The 22,082-nt window shown below is 38.1% G+C and overlaps 1 protein-coding gene across 2 annotated transcripts in view; it reads left to right on the top strand.

Annotated features, from left to right (window-relative positions):
• SPEF2 (sperm flagellar 2) overlaps nt 1-22,082 on the top strand; it is a 180,404-nt gene that overhangs the window by 119,046 nt on the left and 39,276 nt on the right. Inside the window, exons 23-30 of one of the 2 annotated variants that reach the window (XM_053201534.1) lie at nt 2,913-3,060; nt 4,909-5,037; nt 6,135-6,273; nt 8,992-9,221; nt 17,643-18,808; nt 18,936-19,153; nt 19,274-19,696; nt 19,778-21,718. In XM_053201534.1, the coding sequence (XP_053057509.1) occupies nt 2,913-3,060; nt 4,909-5,037; nt 6,135-6,273; nt 8,992-9,221; nt 17,643-18,808; nt 18,936-19,153; nt 19,274-19,696; nt 19,778-20,129 (2,805 nt within the window). In that variant the 3' untranslated portion in view covers nt 20,130-21,718. Of the gene's footprint in view, nt 1-2,912; nt 3,061-4,908; nt 5,038-6,134; nt 6,274-8,991; nt 9,222-17,642; nt 18,809-18,935; nt 19,154-19,273; nt 19,697-19,777; nt 21,719-22,082 lie in introns of those variants that run through there. The other variant, XM_027075275.2, reaches the window with a different exon arrangement.

Below are 22,082 nucleotides of genomic sequence, written 5' to 3'. Positions count from 1 at the left end.
TTATTGAGCTACATAAGTAATTTACAAGTCTTAGAAATCCCGTCAGAATTGCCTAGGGAAAATGACTTGGTAAAATATTACATTATTAGAAAGAGCATCATATAGCACGAAGATCATCATACAGCACAAAGTTAACCTCTCTTGGTTGTGTGATTTTACAGAAATTACCTAGCCTATCTTAGCCTTCAGTTCCTTATCTGTAACATGGGAGACATTCCACACACTTCTCCACTCTTGAATGGCTGAAAAATCCAGTGAAATAATATATACGAAAGTGTTTTAGAAATTGTAAATATAATAAGTCATGACGTTAGAACATTTATTGAAAATTGTACCATTTTCCTATGGACTTTATTTTTTTTAATGTTTACTCATTTTTGAAAGACAGAGACAGAGCATGAGCGGGGAGGGGCAGAGAGAGGAAGACACAGGATCCGAAGCAGGCTCCAGGCTCTGAACTGTCAGCACAGAGCCGGACACAGGGCTCAAACCCACGAACCGTGAGATCATGACCTGAGCATAAGTTGGTCACTTAAACAAATGAGCTACCTGGGCACCCCCCTTGCAGACTTTAAAAAAACACATAGAAAGCATAGGAGAAAAGTTTACTAATTACTAATCTAATTAGTATTCCTAATAATTATATTTGAATCCTGATTTTATGTTTCTAATGGATTTTCTTGACATTGATGTTACATGACCTTCATCGAATTTTAAGTTTCAAGTGAGACAGGTGTGATTCGGCAAACTTGCAGGGAAAACGGTACCAGCAGAGATTAACACAGCTGAAATAAGAGCACTTTAAAACAGGCTTTTTTCTACATAGCAATTTTACCAAGGGCTACCCATTTAGTGTGCTATGTTAATTTTCAGAAAAACTTTCTTCTAATTAGCAGGTGGTTAATGATTTCAAAGAAACAAGTCATATTTAACACCCACAATGTCAAGACATTATTTCTAGAGTTTCTTTGGGCTTACAGGTAGATTGCTGGATGTATTGTGAATTATGTTAATTTTTGAAAGAGACCCAGAGGTCTTTGAGGGAAATGGACCAAAAATATGCAGATGATGATAATTATCATCATCATCATCATCATCATCACCATCACCATCACCACCACCACCACCACCACAAGACTGTTTATAAAGGAGAAACATCCAATTTTAAAGAAAATTGCTAACTTACTGTGCTTTGCAAAAACAAATTCAAAAATGAATTGCTTGCAATTTAGTTGGGGGATGTTAACAAGTCTGCTTTCAGCTTTACCAAGAATTTGAAAGTACAGTAGATATCATGAAATCCATTTTTGTGGATTAAGGGCATCTAATTAAAACCACACACACACACACACACACACACACACACACACACATACTGAAACCTTGTTCTCTGAAACCTTTCACTATTTCTCCAGGGCTCCACTGATCTTAAGGAAGCTGTGGGTATATTCTGTGAAATATGATTATTTTAGAAGAAATTCCATCTATTAATAAGCATTTCCTTGGCATCCTCTATGAGCACAGCAGGTGCTAGAAGCTGCTTAAAGCCCATTTGGAAGATTGGGCAACACTTCACATTCAGAGAACAGTTGGGGACAGTTATACGCCAAGCCCTGGGGTGGGAAGTGTGCAGGAATTCTGGCTGAGCAGGCACTGGCTGGTGTATCTTGCCAAGACGAAGTGTCATTGAGGGGAGAGATTGTGCCTTATTCATCTTTCTATTCACCTCCAAGCAACTTCCTCCGTCTCCTCTTGGCCCCTCGCTCGGTCCTCCCCAGAGATAACGTCAGGTTTGGACACAGTAAACACTTTAATAAATAAATTGTCGTGACCCCCGTTTCATCACCAATTGCTTTATTGAGGTTTTAAGGTTTTCAACCATATGTTGCTCCTGCCACCTTGGTGTGTGCAGGTTTGCTTTCTCCCTTTCGGGAGTCTTTTTTCCCCACTCTCCTTTCTCAGGGCTACACCCCTAAGTGCTCTTCACCTCTCCAGGGGCAGCTGGATTCACTTCATAAGGTCCGGCCTTTGAAACTGCGGGCATGTCCCCAAGACAAGTTATTCCTGCTGCTTGAAGCACAGAGCCTCAGAGGAGATGTGGACGGGACCCAACAGCACCCCACCCTCCCCATTCCTCGGCTCTTCTGGGGTGGCCCCACAACTAACCTCTCAAAGCAGGACACCTGTGCAAGTGAAAGAAGGGGTTGCTGAGTTGGCTGGAGGCTCAGTGTGCCCCGAGTGGAGGAAGCTGACACTAGAAGGGATGCTAGCCTGCAGGACAGGTCATTCTCATAAGCACTTCCTGGATGAGGCTGGTGTTGGAGTAGAATGGAAGCCCAGCATCCAAGTGTCTGGGAGCCCAATCAATATAGGACATGCATTCCCAAAACTTGGCTGGGGGTGGGGGGGCTGAGAAATTCTCACCCATTTTATGTATAAAGCACAAGTATGCATAAATACATAGATACACTTTGGAACATTAAAATTTCATGGAGGGGGCTATTAGGAAAATCTGTCTTTAGAACTCTGTAGGGGAGTCTAATAATAATGATGATGATGATGATGATGATGATGATGATGATGATAATAATAATAATAATAATAAAAGGTGAGAAACATTGATATAGGAGAATGCCCTGGGTTGAAGGCCAAGAGATAACAGGAACTTGGAAGAATGGGGAGTGGGGAGGGGGCTAAATCCATAGAGTCTGAGATTAAAAAGGAAGCTTTTTAAAAGCATAACCATGACACTGTCACAGACACCAAAGTGTGTTTTCCATAAAGATTGAATACATGGCATGATTGTTTGCAATAGAATGAGGCTTCAGTGGAATTGAGTGATGACTCAATCCAAACAGTTACCATATTTCCTAAGTGTTGCATTAATTAAAATATTGCTCGTATACAACCAGGTGGCTGCTGAAATTCATCAGAAGCTCATGGAAGAAGAAAAGGAAAACCAGCCAACAGATACAAAAGAAAAATCTCCTCAGATGGGTACAAATAAAAAAGTCAAAAATGAACCGCCCAAGAAAAAAAAGGCAGACAAAAAAGCAAAAGGTATTCCTGGTTTTAGCATCCAAAACTGTGGATGCTTACGCCTCTCCTTGGTAGAACACAAACATTTAAGCAGACACATTAAAGCTACTGTTTGTTAGGTTTAATTTAGAGACTCAGGCTCCTGTGGTGTCAGCTGGCTGATCATACCGTGTACCTGTCTCACCTAACTTGTTTATCCAAATAGTCAAGTGTCTCCAAGATAAAACAAACCTCAAAAACAGTTTGGAACATACTAGAAGAACGCCAAGATGACAATATGTCATCTGAAAAGTGTGCTCAAGGGGGCTGCAGTACCTGAGACAAGTTTGGGTGAAAAGTGATTATGTGGATGTTTCAGGTTGAATTCAGGTTCCTGGTTGAATTCAGGTTTCTGGTTTAATGTAAGCAAGTGCCTCTCTCCTGGAGGCCTCCTGCCTAATCTCTGTCTTGGAGACATGATGGAAAATAGAGGTGAGAGAAAACTCGGGCTGGGAGAGACCTCCCGTCAACCTTGGGGATAAACTCTGCCACCAACATTACCCACCTGTACATATTTAAGGTAAGTTGAGGCAAGAGAGGAAGAGACAGAAATATGTGAGCAGAAGTCACCTCCGTAGTCAGTTGCTCATGACATGACATGATTGTTAGGCACCTGCTAGCAGCACACTATGATGGGTGCTAAAGACACCATGATGAACTTGAACAAGAACAAAAACACAGTCCCTGCCCTGATGGAAATCTAGTCTATCGGCAGAGACAGACATTTGACCAGTCATTGTTCTTTAGTTGGGAAGGTACAGGTGACCTTGAGAGCAAGGTCACCTACTCCATCTGAGGGGTAGGGAAGCACTTCCCAGAGTACATTTAAGCAATCCTGAGCAGGAGTGAGATGGAAGCACTGAGGATGCGGGCGGGGAGAGCGGGGGGGCGGGGGGGACATTGAAGTAAAGAGAAGAATAGCACTGCGTAAAAAAACACACCACATGGTCCATCTCAGATGGTAGAAATGAAAGAAAGAAGCAGCATTTGAAGGACATGCTTCAGTTTACCTTAATGGCTAAATGGCTGAGTCCAGTCCCTTAATTTTACAGACGATAAAACAGAAATCCAGCAAGATTAAGTGTTCTTTCACCTGTAACTTAATACACACGTCTACTATTGCCGTTACATTTTATTACAGTTTCTTTGTTTACAAATATCTCCTCTTCACAAAATTTGAACCCATTGGGGTCAGACCTTCAAGACAGATTTACCGCACTAAGTAGAATCACGTGAATGGGGCCTTCAGCTGGAATCACACTGCCATTTCGCAAGGGCAAATTCTCTGACAAATGCTGACAAATGCTTATTTTCTAATTCTCTTACGTAATCACTGAAGTACTTGTAGGTAAGTGCTACTGAAAAGATTGTTCAGTAGATTACAGATTCTTGACCATGAGCCTTGTTTCAGCCATATCTTCTGGAGGTTATTCCCTGGTCTTTCCTTGATGAGGATCTGGGAAACACTTGGCTCACACTGGTCCCTTGTATGGAGCGGTGCTTTCGCAAGTGACTAATGGCATCCATGCTATGTTGCGGTTTGCTAATTTCTGTCCCCAGGCTCTGAATCACACCTTCTTTGGAATCTAGTACCACTTCATTTTCCCATGATGCTACACAAATGGGGCATTTTTATATGCATCTAGCCGAGATGCCACCTGGAGAATTCTCAAGGAAAGGTCAATATTTCAAACTCACAGTCAGGGCCAGGGTTGGTCCTTTGCAAATCACAAGAGGTTTACTACAGACCCGCACATTTCTCTTCGTTCTCATTTTATCCGAGTAGCTGTGTGGATACTTGCATGCCGGCACCTTCCACTGTCCTTTTAGGTAAATCGCCGCCAATAGCAGAAGCTACACCCGTGACAGTGTCACCAGAGCAGACTGCCGAAATGGAAAGGAAAAAGGAACTGATGCTCAAAATCAAGGAAGAACACCTTGCTGCCCTGCAGTTTGAAGGTAGCAGTTGAAAAGAACCAAGATGATACTTTTCAGTGGAAAATAGACCAGTAGGACCAACAGCCCATGACTGGCTCAAGTTGTGTCTAGAACACAAAGCAAAGCAATGGAAAAATACAACATTTAGCTGGTTGTTTTCATAAAACCACACGAGGGCTAGATTTGACTGTTCTATAATTGTCTGGTGGGATCTCAAAAAGAAACAAAGAAAATTTGGGAAGGGGTTAGGAGAACACCAGCAATAATTAGAATCTCAAAGAACAGAAACAAAAAGAATATGTTAGAGTCAGTGTGAGAAGGCTTAGGACCACGTGTGTTGGTGGTTTTATATGCTAAGAATAATTAAGGCCTCTCACTAGGAAAATAAATGCTAACTAAAGGCTAACAGTCCCTGAAAGTAAGTTCTTGGGAACAGAGGCCAAGAAGAGCCAGTCATGAATCAATAATGTTCAAGAGTCTCCTTTTCTGTAGATAACAATGATTTTACAAGACATATTCTCCTTCTGTCTCTTCCATTTGTCATATAATGCAACTAAAAATGGACTTCAAAAAAAAAATCAGAAAATTTAGCAAATTAGGCCAGTGGTGGTAGAAGAAGCAAAGAAGAAAGATGGGAAAACTATTTCAGAAGTAAAATCCACGTCTGTGGATAGTGGGTGCCAGGGGCAGCTATAAGCCCTGGGACACATGGGTTTTACCCTAGTTTTTCCAGTGCTAACAAAGTACAATGGCATTGCTATCCCAAGTTTCTAAGAGTAGGGAGATTATCAAGAGACTTTGTACCTTCCTTTTTTTTGAAATACAGAAATTATCTATTTGTGTTTTCCCATTCCAATTTATCAAAGAGTATATTGCTATAAAGTGCAATAAAATGTAAATCTCAGTTTATACTTTTGGTTTAAATAAACTGTCAAATGACCCTACCATACATTACATTTTTTTCTCAATGACATAGATCAGGTATTACTTATCTATACTCCTATATTAAATGTGCACCTACATCTGGGCAAACTGAAGCATGATTGGTTTAAAATTGAATTTAGTTGGTTAAAAAATGCATGTATACATTTTAAAATCCTTATTTTCTTTTTAAATAGAGATAGCCACACAGTTCCGACTTGAACTGATAAAGACAAAAGCACTGGCTTTCCTTGAAGATTTACTAACAAAGGTGGTTGATGTATATAAACTCATGGAAAAGTGGCTTGGTGAGAGGTACTTGAATGAAATGGCCAGGTAATATACTGCATGGCTTTTCAAATGTATTTTGAAAATGTATATTTTTTAATGTATTTTAATGAAGTGTATTTAAAAATGTATTTTTTTTAAGTCCTGGGGGCCAAAGTTGGCAGGTTTGTAGGCATTTATAAATGTACATTACATTTGCAAATTGAAATTTTGACCTTTTAGGAGATCACATGTGCATTTGTATTGGCTTGTTTCAAACAGTAAGTTGCATATCAAAGTGTCCTATTGTAATAGCCAGATTTGCACATCATTTCTGAGTTTGGTTTTTTACACTGCTCAATGAGGACCTTAGTTTACAAGGTAAGATTATGCATTATTTTTAAATATTTTTCAGAAATAAGATAATGGTTCACATTTTTCTAATGCCAGGCTCATGAGTAGTCAGGGCCAATTAATGGGAGATTAAGAAGTCATTCACTGGTATGTTTTACCACTTAGGCTGATTCCCTTGTTACTGCTTTGCTCTTGGGTTCCAAAGGTTTTTTCAGACTTTTCATCTCTAGTGGGGGGCAGAGCGTTTTATTCCCTTAATTCTCCCGTAAAAAAGCAGCTCAGCAAAGCAGAAATAGCCCTCAACTGAAAGTCAGGAGACATGATGCTCCAAGAGTTGGGGACTCCTTCCTTGCCCACAAATAAGCAGCATGCCTAATTGCTTGGGGCCCTGTGGCCTTCATCTATAAAAGGAAAGACTCCAACCAGGAAACTCCAGAGGCTTCTACTAGATCTAGATTCTGTGAACACTACAGTTTCCAATCAACATTTACTGAAGACTTAGAAGTTGCTACCTACATAGAATATAAATGTCAAGTGTTCTCCGAAACAAGTGTCATCTACAAGACAGTTGTTATAGTTTGTTCTCTACAATCCTTGTCTCATAATGAAAGTTCTCTTGTAAAATCTTCAGCCTAGATTTTTATATCTGTTGTTCTATATAGTGACACACACACACACATACATACACACATAACTCAGCCTGGTTGCAGTAAGGCTTATTTACCTTACTGTTACAGTAAGGCTTAAAATAATTTTACTACTGTATAGCCAAGTGAGTTATCATTAGCATCACAGAGCAGTGATGTTCGGTTCTGTTCTCTGCCTGCCACTTACAAATGAGAACATGTCTTCTTAATTCTTAGGATTCACAGCTCTCATCCATGTGGCCATCAAGAGTAAATTCTTATTTTTATCAGATGTATTCCAATTTCTCAGATATATATTATGTGTATGTATCTGACCTCTGAATGTAGCCAGAAGAAGTTAAAACTAGGACTGTTCAGCTATGCTTTCTGTTTTGGTTATTGCAAAAACTCTGGTGGTAAAAGAAAACTAGAGAGAGAGAGAGAAAGCTATCAGATCCCTGGGAACTTCAAATCTTGCTTTTTATTCTCCTGGTACTTTTTAATTCCTCCCATTCATAAGAAGGGTATGCCTGATAACCTCCACTAGGTGGTGCACACCCATTTTGAGATCTTGGTTCTCGTTCAGTCTTGGACTGCGGTCGTCGGCCCTTCTCACTCAAGGTTGCAAACTTAATAGCTATCCAGTGCCTTCTCCTCTGCACCAGCACACAACCACCACGAGGCATAAACTAATTAGATAATACGTGCAATATGGACACTCACCAACACAGAATGCTGGAGTTGAAATCTAGGGTTGTCTTTTGAGAGAAAGCAACTAATACTATTTAAAAAAATTTTTTAGTATCTGTATTTTGGTGTTCCTGGGTTACATAAAAGCAGATTAAAAATGGATTTCTCCATAATGTCCAATCTTTATTGCAAAATATAAACACAATCCTTTCTATAATACGGTAATGTTTTACTTCTCTGTATAAATATTTATATACTTCTCGTGTAAAAACTTCTCTGGCTTTTGAAATGGCCTTTAATTAGGACCATAACTATAATCCCCAGTTCAGCTTAAATCCATGCCCTGTGTGGCTTTACATTAATAACCATAAGGTATGGAGTTATGTGTTATCAGCTCCATGCAAAGGTAAGGAAATTCAGAGAGCTTACGTAAATTACCAAGGACTCATGGGTACAGAGAATTCTGGGATGAGAGCTCAGCTTTGAGTACTCTTTCTACTGCACCTATTGCTACTTATACTACATGATTTAACTAGGAATTGTTATTTGTAAAAATAGAAAGCAATTTCAATGGGTATATATTATTAAAGTCCATTCTGACAATCGTGTCTTTAATAACATCAAATTCCTTGATACAAAGTTAGAGAAAAGCCACTCTTCTAGAAATCCAGTATTAAATTTGATTAACATTATAATTTATCCTGATTCCAAATAAATGTGTTGTTCTAACAATTATATTTTACAGGTTTTTCTACCATATAACTTTATTCTGGTTCATACTTAGATTGAAATATATCTCTTGATATAATCTTGCTTACACAGTAAAATATGGTCTAATATTACTAAAACCATATTTTTTGAAGTCCCTTTTTGTTCAGCTTTGTATAAAATGTGACTATTAGCTCTTTGAGCATGCATTTTATTTCTAATCTCTATTTACTTATACTCTGCCTTTCTACAAAATGGATTTGAAGAGAATTAGAATTTTTAAACATGAGGATTGAATTGTCTAACTTAGCTATATGATGTGTAGACTTTGTGTGTATGTCTACTAAGCAAATACTGTTAAGCCAATAGTTTTTAATGGGGATAACCCTATTCATTTTTCCATTTTCAGTGTGGAAAAATTAACTGAGGTAGCTCGCTATCACATTGAAACATCGACAAAAATTCAGAGTGAACTTTATTTAGACCAAGAAGATTTCTTTATTAATGGTGATGTAAAAGTCTTTCCAGATTCCCCTCCTCCAGTACGTCCTCCACCCGTAGAAAAGGAAGAAAATGGCACCCTGACCATCGAACAGCTTGACAACCTTCGAGATCAGTTCTTAATTATAGCACCTAAAGGTAGGAAAAGTAATTATTGTGAAAAAAGCACAAAAAAGGATAAGACTAATGAGGGTGGAAATCACTTACTCACAAGTAAAATCAGCCCTCTGGGATTGAGTGTCACCAAAATGAGCCCTTGCTCTGTTCTAGTTTATGACACGTTTGCTTCATACAGCGTAGATCTGAATTAAACAAACAGGAGGAAAACAGTGAGTAATACTTTAGCAGTGTGGTGATGCTCGTTCCTGCTAATTCTCCTCTTGGGGCCATCCCTGCCTCTGGCCAAAAGCTGGTAAACTTGAGTATTACTTAGTCTGGCAGTTGAGAGAGACAGCCTTTGCATATACTTCCAGTCCAGGCTTTGTATTGGGGTTGTGAGTTTGTGTTTCTGTCTCCCTGACTAATCTGTGAAGGGAGACCAGGGAGGAGAGAATTTCCCTTTCATATTTGCCTTTTTCCTCAGTGCTTCACAGATTAAGAACAGAACAAATAAATTGTTAACAAAATATTTGCTTAACTGATTAATTTGCTCACATATACATGTACATAGTATTTCATGCACACTAATTCTTTATTTCCTTCACATGTTATCATTATGACTCTATAGCATCTGCACAGGCTTTTTTTTTTAATACAGGCTCTTTCTACTCCCAGATATTCTTTAATGAATTCCATCAATTAATAGCACAGGTAATTCAGACAGGTCCTGTAGGATTAGCATCTCCTCTCCATTTTATAGGTCTGGACACTGAGTCACAAAGTAGTTTTTGCCTATGGTCATATGTCATCCAGATCTCTTCAAAGTTCTTGCCCCTTCTCACTGAACTAAGCCACCTCTCATAAACAGGTTTATTTTATCTTCCAATATCCACATATAGGAAAATCATTACTTTTCTCTAGAGAATAGCCAATAGCACTAACACAATTCCACTCTCACAGTAATTAGATTTCATTTGTTCTTTAAAAGTTCAGTATTTTGGGACACCTGAGTGGCTCAGTCAGTGAAGCATCCAACTTCAGCCCAGGTCATGATCTCACAGTTCGTGGGTTCCAGCCCTGCATCAGGCTCTGCGCTGACAGCTTACAGCCTGGAACCTGCTTCAGATTCTGTATCTCCCTCTCACTTCTTCTCTGCTCACACTCTCTCTCCCTCTCTCTCTCTCTCTCTCTCTCTCTCTCTCTCTCTCAAAAATAAATAAACATTAAAAAATTTTTTTAAGTTTAATATTTCTAGAAACCCACATCAAATCTCAGTAGTTAAAAGGGCATTCCTTTACTCTAAGTCTGAACGCCTCTTTGCTAAGCCCACTGGGTGAAACAGGTGTAACCATGTGCCCCTTGGGAGAACCTCTACATGTCAGTGCAACTAATCAACGTGAGCAAGTCTACACCTTCAATACATAAAGGCACACATGGCAGCTGTGGATGTGTACCAACTCTGGCCGGCAATATTTGGGCAGGAAGGAAATGTGGCCATCAGCAGGTGTAAAAAAAAAAAAAATCACAGTTTTATAAACCCAACCCATGAAATCCCTTCCTTCTTTTGTTCAGGCAGATTCCATTCTCTTGCCCTTTGTATAGGTTTTACAGTGCCCTCTTATTACATATTTCCTTCTCCAAATTTGCTTTTGCTCTTCATTTTATTCACACCATTTTTTACATTAAAAAAGATGCATGTATAAAGATTCTGAATATGAAATACGATTTGCCTTAATCCTACACTAGGGTGATGGGAAGGAAATCATCCAATTAGCAGGTCAAAACTAAAAGCATTTGTGGGCATTTGAGTAGGTGGAAGTGGATTTTGAAAATTATCAACCACTTCTAATCCCTTTTAAAGAACCTTAGTATTCACGATGATAACCACGGTACATTCTTGGATCCAACCTCAAGTCTAGAGCCTGCATTTCAACTAAAAGTTTAAAAACAAATAACAAATAGCAGCTATAAGTTGACATGTGTATGTCTTAGAAGATTAATTCTAGAAACCATTGGGACTAAAATATGTCAACTGACACATTGTTTGTTTTCTGAATATGTTAGAATGCAACAGCTTTCAAAGTATGGTAGAAAGAGGAAGGAAGAGGGAAGAAAGGAAAGGGGGGAGGCAGGAGATAGTTATATATACATTTTAAAAAGTAGATGTAAAAGGAAAACCACTTGACTGACAGACTCAGAGTGTAATTTGAAAAGTAACGAAGAAGAAAATATAAAGTTCTATTTAGGTTCTTTCTGGAACGGAGTATCAACTTTTTAAAAGTGCTCAAGAATGCAGAGCAAAAGAGGATCAGCGAGCAATGACGTTGGTCAGGGAAAATTTGGTGGGATAATACCTCAGAGGAAGGATATGGAAGAAGAGTGGTTTGATGGCAGGGATACACAGAATATTTAAAGTTCAAGGAACAGCCACTAGACAGTGTGCAGATAAGAGGCATGGGTGTGGATGTTCAGGGAAAGAATCAGGAGACTGCTTTGCCTCTTGTTCCCCAACTGCATGAACCACAGGCAAACAGATGGGGAGGTCTTCTCTGTCTTGGAAACCATCTCCACCCACCCGAGCTAGAGAATTGACACATATTTAAGAATAACTGGTGTAGTTACTGCAGAACTTACGAGGCTATATAATACTGTGAGATTTGGGAGACTTCACGGTTCAAAATGAGTTATGGTCTATAAGCAATCAGTTTAAACTCTTTATTATTGGCTCAATTATACTATTTTAACACACACACATATATTTGTTGCTGTTGTTGCTTGCTTTTCAAGTACATGTAAAACCTTAGCGCAGTATCAGGTAGTCTATCAATAAAAGTCATACGCATTGTTATTATTCTTGCTAATGTCATAAAGGGAAGGTAAAATAAGAATCATTCCATTCCATTTTCTGCACCCCAGAGTCACAGTTCTGTGATGACATTTTTGAAGCCAGGCTGCAAACCCTGACGTTGCCCCTCCCTGAGGAAGCCCAATAAGTGCAACTCACCCTTCCCCCCAACTCCCTGAGCCCCCAAAAGACCCTCTGTCTTTAGTCTTTCTTCCTCGGCTCTGCAATTGTTTTCAGTGCCTTAAATGATACACCGCCATCCATCTTTTAAGTGAAGTCTTTTGTCATATACCTTCTGAGAATTGGAAATCAATCTTTCATGGTACTTTCCACTGTATTTACCTTAGGACCCCTACAGTTGCCAAAGACCATCTTAGTTGAAGTGATCAGTTTGGAGCAAGTGGCTGGTAGTGGCACATTTCTAAATGGGCAATCCTACAGAATTTCTTCCTTGAACTTGAAAATTGCCGTTATTTTTAAGCCAAGAAACATGATCATTTCCATAAACGACTTCATATATGCCAGGGTAACCTATGGTATCTAAGATGCAACTTTAAAGCTCACTAAAATATGATGAACAGATAGATTTTCTCTAGGAAAAAAAGCAAAAGCAAACATATTTGCTCATAACAGTCATCATATTACCAGGCTCACAGCAAGATGTCTTAGCAAATTTATAAGGAGTGGTAATGCTCACTCCTTATAATGTCCGAAGTTCCACTTTGGTAACTTTTAATTATGCTACAAAAATAAAATTATTGAGGGAAATGGATAATCTTTAAGTAAAACAAGTGACCTTAAATACTTATGAGTAACTACTATCAGTATATAAATGGAAAGAACTAAAGCTTAAGGAGTTTTCTGCTGAGTATTGGCTACCCCACTAGAAAAATAAAAGTCTTTGTTAAAATAGTCCTTGCTAAAGATAATGGAGAAATTGAAAATGCATTGTATATTGTAATGCTTATATTCAACACTCCTTTCCTGGTCAAATTCTGCCACTTGTGATGATTCTAAATCTCCTTTGGTAAATGTAGTCATGAGACATAAAATATCATTTGTTGATATGATCGTTACAAATAGGCCAGAAAAGAAAAATCGCCTTATGCGTGATCATCATACAAGATCATGCAAAATACAATGAAACAACTTGTCATCCTAGCATTTTTCTTGCCACCCAGCAAAGATCCATACTTTAGACTCTTAGGAGCAGCTTAAGTAAGAGGCATCCAGTGGTTCAGCAAGACATTCTTTCATTGACTGTCCCAGGGATTCCCACGAGCATACTCCCAGCACAGAATGAGATGTAGCGAATATCTTCCAAAGTATAACAATAGCCAATGTTGGCATGGTGTCAGGCTCCATGTGTCAGGCCCCATCCCAGCATTTCCATGTTGATTCACTTCTTACCCATGGCTGGATGAGTAAGAAGACCCATCCAAGGATAAGAAGAGTCAGACAGTTCTTTTCAGTGGCACCATTCGTCAAATGATTGATTAGTATGATCTTGGGCAAGTTATTTAGCCTCTCTCTGACTCACTTTCCTCATTTGGAAAATGGGGTATTTCAATGGAGCTGCTATGAGTCATTAAAGTGATTAATATATGTTAAGTGTTTAGAAAGTGTCTGGAACATAAAATGTGCAATTTAAGTGTAATATATAAGCCATTGTGATTTAATTATATAATTATAGTAATACCTTATTTTTATATAATATGTAATGTTATACAATAGTGATACAAACCCTTCTAACTATTACCCAAAATGTTAGCTCGATATCCTGAAGGTACACATACCATAATAGGCACCTACACCATTACCCTGGAACATTTCCAGAAAAAAAACAAACAACAAAAAAACACCACCTGATAGAATTAAGCCACAGGGTTTATGGCTCCCCCATGGACCAAAAACATCCCAAACAAAAGCATTCATTTTGTGTACTGCATTAAGCTCTGAGTAGGTATGTCTTGTCTCTAAGCATCAAGTGCCAAGCACATCATGAAGACAGTCTTTGTCCAATGAAAGCAATTTGGAGTCTGTTGAAACTAGAACACTTTAGCAATGTTCCTCTGTCCGCACTTAAACCAAAAGAACTCCTTTTCTTTGTAAGCCCATCAGTACTCCATGTAATGCCTATAGAGATTTGGTTCATGGCTGTTTTTGCTTCTGCTGAGAGGCTCTCCAGAGAGAACACAGTCCAGCAAATTCTACACCCTTATCCCTTCTTCAAGGGAGGCAGCATTTAGTTAGTCAGGGCTCTAATATTGTTCTAAAAACTGACAGGGGCCCCTCCTTTGAACCTCTTTTAGAGACCCAGAGATTCAGTGATTGGTCTCAGAGACAGAAAGCACAAACAGAACTCTTGTCTGTGGTGGCTAAGCTAGATCATTCAGCTACATGGTTTTTACAAGAATTCAAAGGAGGAAGTAGTTATTGCTGCCTTTGTGGGTCAGCATAAGGGTTAGCCCAGAGGAGAATTTTGAATGGAAACTTCCAGGAAGAAAAGCAGGGGCAGGGTATTCCAGACAAAGGGGAAAATAGAGTAGACATTAAGATTTTGAGGTTGCATGCATGACATATTCATGGAACAGCAAACAGACCAGATGGGGAAAGAGGCAGTATGTGAGGACAGTAAAGACCTTGTGGCCAGATTGTGAAGTCTCAAAGTGGCTTGAAAAGGACATGCAGGAAAAGATTATCAAAGATATTTAGAGCCCAATGATGTGAGTGGGTTACAGGGAGAAAGAGACTCTGAGAGAGCCACAGATACTGCTCTGTTTCTCTACCAAGCCTCAACTAACAGAGAGACAGGACTGAGGGCACTGGTGGGGGGTGAGGGGGGGGGATCATTAGAAAGTTCTGTGGATCTTTCTAAGCTAGTGTCTCTGAGGAAATTATACAAATATGGCACCAATATTTGCAGGGATATAAGCCCCATATTTTAATCTGAAACCTGCTTAAATTAGTCTGACTTTACACAAATCAAAAACTGTAGAAAGATTTCTTAGAAAGGGTGATAGAGAAGGACTGATGTTATTAACAGGGATATCTCTCCAGGTGGCAAAATCTAGGGATTGGTGCAAAAAGGAGTAGCCCCCATATGTCCTGTGGTTCTCTCAGTGGGTGAACTCCTTCCGCTATGTAGATTCAGATCACGGAAATGCAGTAGTAAATCTAGAAGATTTTGGACCTGTTAAAACTGTCTGTGGGCAGGGTTTCAGCTATAACTTTAGGAGGAAACATATTCTCATGACGTTAGAGAATTTGCATTAGGCAAATGAAAGTATGTGCTCAGAATTCAAGATAACACCTTCTGGAAATTCTGTTCATAAAGCTAAAAACGTAAAAGCTAGCTAAATCGGTAGCAAAAGTTCACATCCTTTCTGTCAGCAATGAGACTTCTTTCACTTCTTTTTTTTGTGTATTCATTCATGTGTTCACCAGCATTTGTGTGTGTCGAGCAGGCAGCAGCCTGGTGCTGAAGGCCTTGTGTGGGAGAATGACAGTGTAGGGATGAAAATGAAGTCAGGAGGTATCAACTACAAGGAGAGTCCCTTTCCATGAAAACAGTAATATTTAGGATTTGATTTTGGCGGGGGAACAAAATGGGGCTAAGAGTAACAACTACCAAAAAGCTGATTAAAAGGCAAATAGAAGTTAGATGCAAATAAGGTAAGAAAAGCAGAAGCAGATTGACCAATGTCAAAGGTTTTCCAGTAAAAGATGTTAAGAGCTATGAGATCATGAAAATCAATAGGGAATGTTTATTTTCTGAAACGTCTGCCACATGCTCACACTCATCTTGCCATTATGGAGCACAAAGGAAGTAAGTGTGGTTCTTTCTGCAAAAGAGTTTAAAATCTAGCTGAGCAGTCAACCTAGGACAGTAAAGCAGTGAAACAAAACGAAACACTGAGCTTGTATGTTGACATAAGGTATTTTAGTATAATATTACACAAACACATATTACACTTTTGCATTAGATTATAAAATAGGACAATATAGTTTAATGATCAGTAGGGTCACAGAAGTTGCAGGAGGGAAATAAATATATGGTCTAGGCTCCCTGCCTTCAGAGAGAAACTATTTTAGGACATTGCTTTGTGTGATTTAAATTCTTCTGTCCTTCTGTACAGAAAAAAAATACATATATACATACATGCATACATATAATACATATTATATAATATGTATTATAATACATATTATATATGTATATTATATGTATATGTATTATATGTATATATGTATATTATAAAATATATAATATATATAATATATAAAATATATTATATAATATATATTAAAAATATATATAAATATATAAAATATATATAAAAATATATATAAATATATATAATATATATAAAATATATATAAATATATAAAATATATATAAAAATATATATAATATATAAAAAATATATTATATAATATATAAAAAAATACATATATACATACATACATATAATACATATTATATAATATGTATTATAATACATAATATAATACATACATATAATATATATTATATATGTACATATAATATATTATATATAATATATATTATATATACATATAATATATAATATATTATATATTATATATTATATATTATATATACATATAATATATTATATATTATATATTATATATTATATATATTATATAATATGTATAATATATAATATAATATTATATATTATATATATTATATATTATATAATATGTATAATATATAATATAATATTATATATGTAATATATATGAAATATATATATGATATATGTAATACATGTGAAATATATGTATTACATATATATATTACATATATATTATATATATGTAATATATATGTGAAATATATATATGTAATATATATATGAATATATATATATATATTTCACTCTCTGACAAGCATGTTTCAAAAATTAGACCTTTGGGTAAAGACAAAGTTGAGGCATGAGCATAGCTCCCTGAAACCATCTCGGATGGGTCTCAAAGCCTAAAGCCCTTTCAGGTTGGGCTAAATGAACAGGTTGGCTACAACACAGCCGGAGAAGGTGGGCCTTTGGTGGGATGGAAGTGATGTCCGAGGTGAATCTTGTAGGCCTGCTGATGTGTGTGTCCTATTATTTTTTTTCTCACCACAGGAAGCAAATGTCAGCAAAAAACAATGTCCCTCTTATGCAAAGAGAAACATATTCTAGAGTGAAGAAGAACATAGCACCCTTTGCTATGAGAAACCTGTAATAGTGATGTAAACATGGGGGCTGCGGAGTAGGACTGCCTGCTAGTGATCCCCAGCTCCCCACATACAAGCACTGTGACATCAGACAAATTAATTAACCTCTCTGTGCCCTAGTGCTTTTGTTTATAAAATGACAAGTGATTGGTCCGTTTTCTTAACTATAAAATAGGGATAAGGGATTATGAGGGTTAAATGATATAAGCCACTTAAAGTGCTGACCAGAATGCCTGACATCCCACTCATAAACATTTGCTGTAACATCTTCCAGAAATAATGAGCAAGTGTTGGGGGCAGATATTAACCAAAATTAAAGGTAGAGATTGGTGATTACTGAAAATAACAACATGGAGTTATTTTAAAGGCAGGGGTCCTCCAGGCGATGTGAACCGAGTCACTGAAAAGCAGAAAAGGCCGCAGAAGCTTGACCATTATCTTCCAGAGAGGAATAATCAATTTTTGAAAATCTGGCTTAAAAAATACCCTTGGCTTATATATGATGAGATACTAAATCTTATGTTCTGTGGCCTGTGTCGTAAGCATGGAGTAAAGTCACGGGGAAATCAAGTGAATTTTTTTTATGGCACTGACAACTTTAGGACTGAATTTCTCAATGCACATCATCTCAGTGAGGCCCATGCCAAGGCTTCACTAATGGAAGCAACAAGTGGTTCTCCAGTGAACCGAGCCACCACAGAGTTCATGGTGACGACCATGAGCAAAGTCACCCTCGGGAGAATAGAGAACTTATTCAGATCATGCCATGCTATCGCCAAGACGGGACGCCCCCTCAAAGATTTTATCTGGATGTGCAAGTTGGATGATATGAAGGGTGTCGATATCGGCCCAGTATTCAGAACTAACAAATCAGCAAGAACGTTCACGTATTTTATCGCTGAAGTGGAACGGAGAAATCTAAGAGAGAAACTAGAACAAAGTAAATTTTTCTCTGTCCTCAGTGATGGAATCACAGACAGCTCAACCGAGGAAGCTGAACTTGTCTACGTGCAGTTTGCATGTGCAGGAAAAGTGCATTGCCAAATTGTTGGGGTACAGACGGTAGAAAAGAAGGATCCTTTGGAAATAAGAAATGCCATCGAGAAAACTCTAGAGCGAAATCTTCAACTTAAGCTATCGAACCAAGACTGGGCGAAGAAACTGGTTGGTTTTGGAAGTGATGGTGCCCCTGGCTCAGAGGGAGAAAACAACGGGGTAGCCATGCTCTTCAGAGAAATCCAGCCACGAGCACTGACTGTGTACTGCTTTGCACATCATCTTGAACTGTCTTACAGGGCGGTCTTCCAGAGCGTTCCCCTGTACAATGATGTCAGAGGCCTTCTTCACAGCATCTACTACTTCTACCACAGTTCTCCTGTCCACAAGAGTTCTCTGATAACTGCTTTCAAAGGCCTTCACCTTCGCCCTGTGCTGCCTTCTCGAGTAGGGGGCAGGAGGTGGCTTCAGGGATTACAGGCAGCCCTCCAGAACTTTCTCAGGGGATATCCTGCGATAGTCCAGCAACTACATTCAGTAAGTCATTTTGAAATACCACACTATTTTAGTTTGCCAGACTGACAGAGAACATTTTTATTGAGAAATTTGAAAGAATAATCTTGAGAAAGATAAACGGCTATTCTCTTCCCGATCTATGTTACAGGCAGTTGAGGGCAGAAATGACACTAGTCACCAGAAAGCCAACGAACTCCTGGAGTTCCTTCTCCAAGCAGACATTGTTAAATTCGTCCATTTCTTAGTGGATGTCATTAATGTCCTTAGCATTCTTTCCCGTGTCAATCAGAACAGAAACTCTTCCATTGCTGATGTATTTGCCTCATTAGAGTCAACACTGGAAATGCTCAGAATGTATAAAACAAGGTGAGGAATTGGGGAATGGTCTGAGGGTCTGTCAAACTAGACAGTTTGATTGGGGACATTGTTTGTCAGGTGCTTTTTCATTTAATTGTTTATCTGGGGGATTTTTCTTTTCCTCCCCAGACCAGGACCAAAGGAACGTCAGGTAGATTCAGCCACACACTTTCATGGTAACTGCCTGGGAGGAAAGGGAAACATTTCTGATGTGAGAAGCACGGTCTTAACACATCTTGTCAAGAGGCTGCAAGGTTGTTTCAGAGATGCCAGCCAAGATGTGGTGAAGGCTACTGTGATTGGAAGCTTTAAACTGTGGCCCACAAAGATAAATCAAGGTACCCTATATGCACCAACTTCTAACCGTTGTTCTTTGACTGTAGGTTTCTTTCATGTATGTGACTTTTTCTCTCATATATTGATGGCAGAATTTGGAGAAAAAGAGGTATCCATCTTGACTGCCCACTATGAACCACTACTGGAAGCTGCCAATGTGGAAATCGATGAAGTGGACACTGAATGGAGCATGTTGAAATTAGAGATTTATGCTAGGTAAGCATAGTTGGTATTTTATAAATATTTGAATGAAACTTGAGAGTCTCAATTTTTTACAGTTTTCATTCTTCCCCCTAGATTTCAGAACATCTGCAAATTGACCTGGGATTTTGTGAATTCTGTTTACTTGCACAAATATCCAAATATCCTGGCATTAGTGGACCTAGTACTGACGCTCCCTGCAAGTTCTGCAGAAGCAGAACGTGGCTTTAGTCAGATGAAACGTGCCAAATCACAAATGCATGCCACGATCAAGGCTGAAAGTATGACGGATCTCTTGATAATTCAGTTGAACTCTCCAGACATTAATAACTTTGACCCTAGGAAAGCTATCCACTTATGGAATACAAGAACACCATCTTCAACTGGTGACACAAGACCTAATTCCTCTTGTTCATCAAACTCGGAAAGCCATTATGAAAGTGATTAGTAATATGACAAATGTGGACTTCGTCATTCATCAGAGCAAAAACAAATTCTTTTTAATCTGAAATTTAAAAGTAACACAGTAACCAGTCTTCACATCAAATGTAAAAGGCATTTGGCATCTTACCAGACAAACAAAGCCAAAATCCAAAGATTGGTTTTCCTGTACCTTTCTAAGATCACTTCTACATCCACACATTTGTTCACGTTCTATGGATGGAGGAGATCCTTCTAAGCAATGGTGTCATTTTGATGTCATATTTTGCAGAGTTATTACAAAGGGTGTCTAGGTGATGATTATGATCTGAATTCCTTTAGGCCTGGCATACAATTAACATCTTTCCTGCATAATTCTAAATGACAGTTGCTTTAGATAACTAACTTAGAGCCAAATTGAAAAAGGGTATTTTTTAAATCAATGAACACAATTTCTTTTTTTTTTTTTTAATTTATTTTGAAAGAGAGAGAGAGAGCATGCGTATAAGCAGGGGAGAGGCAAAGAGAGGGGAGAGAGAATCCTAAGCAGGCTCCGAGCTGTGAGTATGGAGCTCAACTTTGGGCCCAAAATCTGAGCTGAAATCAAGAGTCAGATGCTTAACCGAATGATCTATCCAGGCACCCCCCATGAATAAAATTTCTAAGTTTATGTTTGTGTTATCCCATTTTATGTGAAGATCATATTGCCATATGCCTTGGGGCATATGTAATGGACAAGGTCAAATATTAAAATAGTTTCACCTTTCGCACTATGGTCACCAGATCAATTCCTATGTAAGCTGGAACTAATATCTTACAACACTTTACTTGCACCATAGCTATTAAAGACAGTGGAAATATATTGCATATCTACCAGAATTTTTAAATACTTAGAGACTCTTCATGGTTTCATAAAATAGATTTTATTTACAGTTTCATATTGAGGAACATGAATGATTTCTTTCCTTTTTAAAAAAATGTTTATTGTTTATTTTGAGAGAAAGAGTGTGTGTGTGAGCATGCACATGTGAGCAGAGAAGGGGCAGAGGGAGAGGAAGAGAGAATCCCAAGCAGGCTCCAAACCCAGCACAGAGTCAGACATGGGGCTCAGTCCACAACCACAAGATAATGACCTGAGCTGAAATCAAGAGTTGGATGCTTAATGGACTGAGCCATCCAGGCACCTCATGAATGATTCATTTTTAACTTATCTAAAAACCAATGTGTTTTTTACTGAAAATAAAGTTCATTTTACTGAAAATTCTACTACCTGGGAAAAATTTCTCATCTCTATAAAACTGGATACTCAGGTTTGATCAAAAAGGATAGAGAATTTATTTCTGAACAACCTATCAGATGTCCAGTCATATCAAAGAAAAAGTCTGCTCTTGCCACCCAGAAAACTAACTTCCAAATCTCAAAATTATATATTTGGTCTGAGCCACTGATATTTTAAAAGGATTAATGCATTTTCTTAAAGGCTAGAAGAAATGATAAAGTTCACATTGGACTTTTATAAATACTAAAAATTCAGGTGCAAAAACAAAAATGTGAAATGCTACATCTATGTTCTACTCTTTTTATTTCTAAACAAGGAAGTATAGCTATTACCCTGGACCTGAAATATCCAAATACATGTAGGAGCCTTTCCTGACTCTAGAAGGTACTTCTGTCAGAGGGGTTAGACAGATATTTTTAAAGCAGATTTATTTATTTTGTTTTTCTATTTCTTTTTTTTATTATATGAAATTTATTGTCAAATTAGTTTCCATACAACACCCAGTTCTCATCCCAAAAGATGCCCTCTTCAATGCCCATCACCTACACTCCCCTCCCTCCCACCCCCCATCAACCCTCAGTTTGTTCTCAGTTTTTAAGAGTCTCTTATGCTTTGGCTCTCTCCCACTCTAACCTCTTTTTTTCTTTTTTTTCTTCCCCTCCCCCATGGGTTTCTGTTAAGTTTCTCAGGATCCACATAAGA

The sequence above is a fragment of the Acinonyx jubatus genome, chromosome A1 (assembly GCF_027475565.1).
Source record: "Acinonyx jubatus isolate Ajub_Pintada_27869175 chromosome A1, VMU_Ajub_asm_v1.0, whole genome shotgun sequence".
In the NCBI taxonomy this organism is placed as follows: Eukaryota; Metazoa; Chordata; class Mammalia; order Carnivora; family Felidae; genus Acinonyx; species Acinonyx jubatus.
This window is presented reverse-complemented; position numbering and strand designations above follow the sequence as displayed.